The sequence below is a fragment of the Bombus affinis genome, chromosome 12, assembly GCF_024516045.1.
Source record: "Bombus affinis isolate iyBomAffi1 chromosome 12, iyBomAffi1.2, whole genome shotgun sequence".
In the NCBI taxonomy this organism is placed as follows: Eukaryota; Metazoa; Arthropoda; class Insecta; order Hymenoptera; family Apidae; genus Bombus; species Bombus affinis.
In genome coordinates, this window is record NC_066355.1 from 11,338,447 (window position 1) to 11,345,413 (window position 6,967).

Sequence of the window (6,967 nt, forward strand, 5' to 3'; positions counted from 1 at the left end):
TTGAAAAGAAACGAAACGTTTGTTCGCTTTTTAGGGTGATTTCAGCGTTGCGGTTAGGAAGTCGCTGGAAACTCTTGTTTCATGGCGTGCGCGATTCCGAAGAAAGGAACTGCCAGTGGAGACAACGAGGGCAGACAATGTTGCCGTTGATGAAAGAGAAAAATGACACTGGGATCGAAATTTCGGGCTATTTGGAAGTAGCAGCGTTTTTATCGTGGAATCCGACGATTGTGGGAACCACCGAAGCTGCTCTAATTTCGGAAGCATCAGTCGGTTTAATCGCTTTAAATACCGCGATTTCTTTTTATGTACTTGAAACGAGTACGTCGTATCTTGATAACGTTGGAAGAAAAACCGGATCGACGTTTTTCAATAAACTTTGCAACGCTCTTTACGTTAGTTAATAATATCTCATGCGCATTTCGTACGTAGCGTAGTTATAAATGTAGTCGATTGTACATACGTCGATTAGAAATTAAATTGCGCAAGATCGTTCGAGATATACGACATTCGCGGTGTTGTTAAAAAGCGACTTCAAAAAACTTTTCGCAGATAAATAACAGCGACGATGAATTTATCAGATACCGGTGGATGGGCCGTCTCGGCGATTGCCGCTAATATCGTTATGCATACAAAGTCGTGTCTAAATCGACTGATCGCAGGAAGCGATAAACGCCGTTGCAGATCAGTAGGCGTTCCTCAAGTTGAATCGCAATCTGTCGCGTGATACACGTGTATGATAAAGTTACAACTTCGCCCAGAGCGTATCGCTGGTACTTATCAATTATTTGGAACTAACAGAGGCTCGAGCTCTGCTTCTCAAATTTGATAATTTACTCCCCCGAACCGATCCAAAAATCTTCGAAGTCTTTGTGGAAATTTTTTGCATTTAAAAGAGTTTCGTCGTTGTTAAAATAATTTAGATATCGTTACTTGTAAAATATTGCCATTTAAGGGATAAGAACCACGCGAAATAAATCGTATCACAAAGTTTGAAAATTTCGCCTGACGTTCGTCTCAATCAGACAAATTGCTTCGTCCTATCGCTCTCGTCAAAAACTAAATACCCAGGAATCGAGCGTTTTGGAGGCGTTCCCAAATCAGGGGACTGTCCTCGATTAGAAAAAACGATTAGTCTTCTCCGTGGGACAAGTCACGGTGGACTTGCCGCGATACCAGGAACCGTAATGCCGTGATTATTGTAATTAAATCGCCCCCGAAGGCATCGGTAAAGGGTACGAAAAGAACCTCTTCCATCCATCTCGCATCCTTTCTCTTCCATCAAATACATAGTATTTCTGTCCTCCTTCCTTCCAGTCTCTTCTCTCTTCGCTTCGGCTACCTGCATCCTGATGTATCTCTTTCGTATCCTTTCTTTCATTCGAACCTTATCGAGGATTTCGACAAGGTTGCAATTATCCTTCACACTCTGCTTGATGATCATGGATAGATAAATCGTTATGATTGCGAAATTGCGGGCAAAAAGCAACGATATTTGTCGATGGCGGTGCAGTTTTCGTAAGATCTCTACCTTGAGAAGGAGAAAACCGAGATCAAGTTTCTTATAACACAAGCATATTTTCCTTCTATCTTTACCTTTATTCCCCAACAACGCGGTCCCTCGATTTATATAAGCCGTAAATGCGCCCTCCCGATTGTATCTATTATATGTCCCTAGAAGAAGGAAATTGACACCGAAAATATTAATTAATCCGGTCGAAAAAGAGAAGACCGATCGCACACAATGACTCAAAGTTATCGCGATGATCGAGAAACATGTATGTAGGTCAGTTGGGACTGTTTACTCGATTTTTCATTAGGTATACTTTACTGTCCCGGAGGGGTGCGAGAATTAATTAAAGTTAAACAAGACTAACTGCCAAGCAAGCAGGTTAACTGCCGACAGTTGTTGGGAAAACGTGATATTTCGACAAGTGGAGAATGTGAGAAGGTCGACAATGTACACAGTGAGTGGACAGACGATGTGCCGTTCCTCCTTCTTTTGCTAAATTCTCGGCCAGAAAATTGAAAAAGCGTATGATGGCACACGCGCGATTGCCATTTTATTATAACAATGAAAAAAAATTGAAAACGTTGACGTTTTCGAAAATTCGTTACGTTAATTTGTCAATGTAAATTATACGAAGATAAACGAGTTATCTCATTCTTTGTGACAGAGTAATATTCTATATCTACATCTATATTTTGGCATAGTATATAGCATATAGTGACTTAACTTTATTACTTCCAATTACTTTTCAAGTATACGCGGTACAATGAAATTTTTTTTGCAGAAATTGCTCGGTATCGATAATGTACGGGTTCCGAATAAAATAGTATTTTGTAGAACGTGTACTTGAGAAAATGATAAAGTGATACGATTCGTTCTTTATATATAAATACGCTATTACATGCTCCGCTGGTGCGAGGCACACACAACTTTAGCGAATTAACGTTTTGTATCGATAACGCTGGATCAAAGGAACGTATTAATGACTTTTGTACAAATTAAACTCATTAAATATATCGTAGTATATAAAATATGCAAAAAGAAAAAATAGGACGCAACGGAATAACGGGTAATCAAAATATCAGATTGCCATTTTGTTTCAATTGATCTCTATTTTCAATCGATAACAATAATATTTAAATATACATTAGAATAGACTAGGGCGACAGTATCCTTCTATTTATTTTTTGGTATAACTACGCGCTAGCACACTCATCCACTCGCAATATCCGAACGTTTCGATTACCGAAATCGGAACACCGACAGTATCGTTACGCATTGAGGAGAAGGGAAGATACATAAAAAAAAAGAAAAAAAAAATAGGCAAAATTACAACTACGAAAGTAATTTCAACGAGAATAATAATCGATTCACTCTCTCTACACCGTTTCGCGTTGGAGTTACTTCAAGTACCGTCATTCACAGATACGATCTTGTACTTTATCGCGAATCGTTAATTAAAAGAGTACTTCAACGTCCATTAAACACTTCCGCTACTCTCGCAATTTCTCTAAAATCTCGGACACCTACGAAAATGTCTGGTATGTCTTGGATCAACTAACTCGTAACTTGTAACTCGTTCGCTCGCACCGTACAAATTCGTGGGCAGATTTGAGAAACCAAAAATCTCTGACGCAACCCTCGCTCGAGTTTATTTACAACGGTGTTAAATTAATGGTAACGCGTTGGAATCACCGGCGAGGGAGCTTCGCAGCCATTAGGTAAGAGGCCCGAAGGAATATGTATCGCGACAACCGTGTCGCGATCGTGTCAGGTATATAAACTATACGAGTATGTAGAAGACGTGGGTGGTCCAGAGGGCGAGAAGCGGGACGGGCGTCTTTTTCTTTCCTAGATTAAACGAGAGAAAGGCGAAGAAGCAGACACAGAGGTGAAGAGGGGGCAGCGATCTTTGGGACTATTTACAGGGCAATGGTGAGAAGAAAGGTGGTGCGCAGGCAACTACCGGGATGTGTCCCTTTCGGTTTATCTGATCGAGAATTCCTAATTTTAGGAGAGGAAAATAGGGGCAGTGGCACGAAGGATATACACACAGGTCAGGAAACTCGATTTACGTCTGGATAGAGGAAGAACACCTTGCGGCTTCCTGGGACAGATTCTTGTCTGCCCTTGCAGTAACCAATTACTTTGACGCCTCCAGAGATATACCACCGACGCCTCCTTATTCACGACCTGAAAACATACGTACGTTTCACTGGCCGTTCTAACGGTTAGGATTTCCATTTCTCCGAGCTATCTTATCGCGTGTGATTTATTTTTTCAATCCCGTTTTTAAAATCCCGTTTCGAGTAACATTAGACACACTCGGTATGAAAACGTATAGAAACGTGCATTTATTCGTCGAATGTTCGATCGATCTTTGGTTAAGCGTAAAGTTTGTATAATCCTGAAAGGTAGAAACAAAGATAGAATCTACCAGGTATACTACCTATTCGCAACGTAATTACATGCGGTTAAAGTTACAAATGAAATGTTACAGTTGAACTGTTACATGTTTTCCAAATACTCGTCATCGCTAACAATAAATAAGTAAAGGTATAAACCATAATTAGTAGTCGATAATATGTCTAATCGCGATACATATGCCTTCGAGCAATTAGCTACTATTTTACAGTTAAATATAGGTACACCCTTATTTACAGGTAACTGGAGAAAGAAGGATAAGCCGTTCTTTCCCCATCGCAACACATACGAAATCTAATTAAATAACTTAAGCGCAGAAACTATATTTACAACGCGACCTACAAATACACTTGTAACGAACGTGTTTCGACCGGGAATCGTGATCGATCATGGCGAAAATATATAATTTAGCCTTCTTGCGATTAATTATATTCGATGTCACGATGATAACTGAAACTACATTTCAGTAATAATAGGAAATTTTATGCCGAAGTCCGAACGAAACACGTTGTACATTTCGCGAAAAAATAAGATCGGCGATAAAAAAAAAAAACATAAAAGGAATCGAAAGAGCAGACAATTTAACGCCTCATAATATCTTCTATACTAAAACCTAATTTAGGAGCGGTGGTGCTGGTCCTTTGAATCGGGATCAGGTTGGTCACCCTTTCCGCCATTTGTCTAACGCTCGCGGAAGCGTCGATCTTCGATTCCGATGCGACCGGAGTTTCGACTCTCAAATCTTGCGGCACGTCCGTGTGCGTGAGAAGATGCGTTTTCAGGTTGCTTCTTTGGTTGAAGCTTCTCGCGCAAACTGGACATTTGTGTGGCGATTCCTCCATGTGCAGAATCTTGTGAACAGCCAGAGTCCTACTCTGACAAAATCCTTTTCCGCATTCGCTGCACTTGAAGGGTTTCTCCTTGCTATGGATATATCTGAAAAAGAAAACAACTCTTTTTTTCTATTATCCTGTCGCTTTCTCCCATTTTCTTTCTCTCCTACGGAAAAACGACGCGGCTATCGACAGGGTCGAGTCTTGGTCAAATATCGCTGTGACCAAATCCTAATTACGATTGTTATTGAGATTCGCCGATCGATTACGATCGAGTTCGTTTGAAGCGTTCCGCTTCGAGATAAGCTTGTCGGGAACTGATAAGTGATACAGCTATACTTGGCAGATGTTCTTACGTCAAGGTCCGTAGAAAAACGACACTTAAAGTTTGGGCTATTCCGATTGGAGAATCAACGTGAAAAGACGAGGAACGAAGAACGCTTGACAGAAGCTAATTGTTCGTGATCTAGAAAAATACCGTCGTCGGTGTTTGTAGATGTTTCTATCGTATTGCAAGATGCCGCGCTAACATCGCTATACACATCGATCCAGAAACGAATTTGCCGAAGCGTGGTAACGAAACGCTACTATACGTAGCTAGGAATAAAAATTTGTACGAGGTATTAATTACACAACGACAACTAAATTTGATTGAAAATATACATGTATTTCGTACTTCGTACAATCTTATGTAACAAATCTCATTGTATATCCAATTCGTACACTCAAAATCCACCTCGTATTTTCAAACTCAACGGGACAAAAGATTCGCTGGCAACAAACACCACGATACCAAATTATTATTCTTAGATTTACTCAATAACTTATTCTTAATACTTGTGGAAAAATGCGTTTGCGGCAAACTCACCGATGATCTCTCAGATGATCCTGCCTGCGAAAGGCTTTCCCACAGATGTCACAAGAGTACGGTCTCTCGTCCGTGTGAGTTCTCTCGTGAATCAGCAGATTGTAGCTCTTGGTGAACTGTCTGTTGCAGAATTTGCAAATAAACTGCTTCTTCGGTCTTTGACCGGGCAACCTTCTCGCAAGGAACGAAGCGGGAGGCGGTACCGGAAGCGCTGGATGTACGCCCTGATGACCTTGTTGATGATAAGAATGAGGAGACGCAGTCTGCGGGCAACAACCCCTGACAGCCAGTAGCGCGGCACCTCTCAGCCAATTATCGAGAAACGCTGCCTGGTAGCTCTGTCCCGTCGAATGTTGTTGTCCGAATCGTGCGCTCAGTTGCTGAGACCTGATCCACCTGGGCGATGTGATTTGCAACTGTTGCTGCTGGTGCATCGATCTGTCCAACGTGGGCGGTGTGTGCGGCGGTGTCAACGGTTCCATTTTGGTCTCCATCGTTCAACGAAACTCACAAAAACAATCCGTCACACACAGAAAACAACAACCCTTCCCCTCGAACTGTCTGTTAAACGTCGATCACTCTAGTTGCTCCGTACGATATCGATGTCTTTTACATCGATTTCAATACTCGAAAGTTCCTGTGTAACATATCCAACGAGCGTTCGACCTACGGTGTGTGTTTCTTCGCGATCTTCTGTACTATTACTTCGCTACGAAAAAAGGAAGACGACGTTGGCTCGAGAGTCGACACGATACTAAATACCGACAGACAGTCGTCGAGGTTCCAGTTCAGGATCGGCAGTTACCTGGCGTCAAGGAGACACGGTGGCTCCTCCTACCGTACTCTGAACGTTGGATACGCCGGTTGGTGGCTCGACTTCCACAGGGGCGGAGCTTCCGGGTCAGGGTGACCCCTCCGGGCGTCGCGACGCCAGTCCAGTCGTACTCCTAACGTCCCGCGTCACTCACACACCGAAGACAACTACACGGCATCACGCCGCCACCGGGCGTCCGGTTCGCGCTGCCGCTTTTACACTCCCCGTAGGGGGATGCGCGCACCCGCGGCACCCGCGATAATCACAGCGACTTTAATTGATCGTTAACGTGGTTAAACCTACGGAACTAACGCAGATATACCCGTAGAGATCGTTCTTTTTACGCTTTTGTCCCTCGTGGATGACCGATCGCTATGGTTATTTCGTTTGAATGAAACATTCGCAAAATGGCTATTCAAGTAGCGTCGTCGGTTCGCTAAGAATTCTTCGGCCAATCTGTTTGAAATATATCACGCATTTCTCGCACTCTTGCCGTCCTTTTCTCGATAATCGAAATA

General features: G+C 42.4%; 1 protein-coding gene across 1 annotated transcript; it reads right to left on the reverse strand.

The window, feature by feature from the left end:
* Positions 1-855: 855 nt before the first annotated feature.
* Positions 856-6,609, reverse strand: LOC126922847 (protein odd-skipped). The gene is made up of 2 exons (XM_050735791.1): positions 5,636-6,609; positions 856-4,870 (listed from the first exon to the last, which is right to left on the reverse strand). The coding sequence occupies exons 1-2, from the start codon at positions 6,127-6,129 to the stop codon at positions 4,516-4,518; spliced, it is 849 nt and encodes a 282-aa protein (XP_050591748.1). The 5' UTR covers positions 6,130-6,609; the 3' UTR covers positions 856-4,515.
* Positions 6,610-6,967: the final 358 nt, after the last annotated feature.

What these genes read in the sequence shown, in the direction of transcription:
- LOC126922847 (XM_050735791.1), bottom strand. Translation starts at nt 6,129, where the DNA reads ATGGAGACCAAAATGGAACCGTTGACACCGCCGCACACACCGCCCACG. An exon ending in GATCATCTGAGAGATCATCG is followed by an intron (nt 4,871 to 5,635) that starts GTGAGTTTGCCG and finishes TTTCTTTTTCAG; the next exon opens with ATATATCCATAGCAAGGAGA.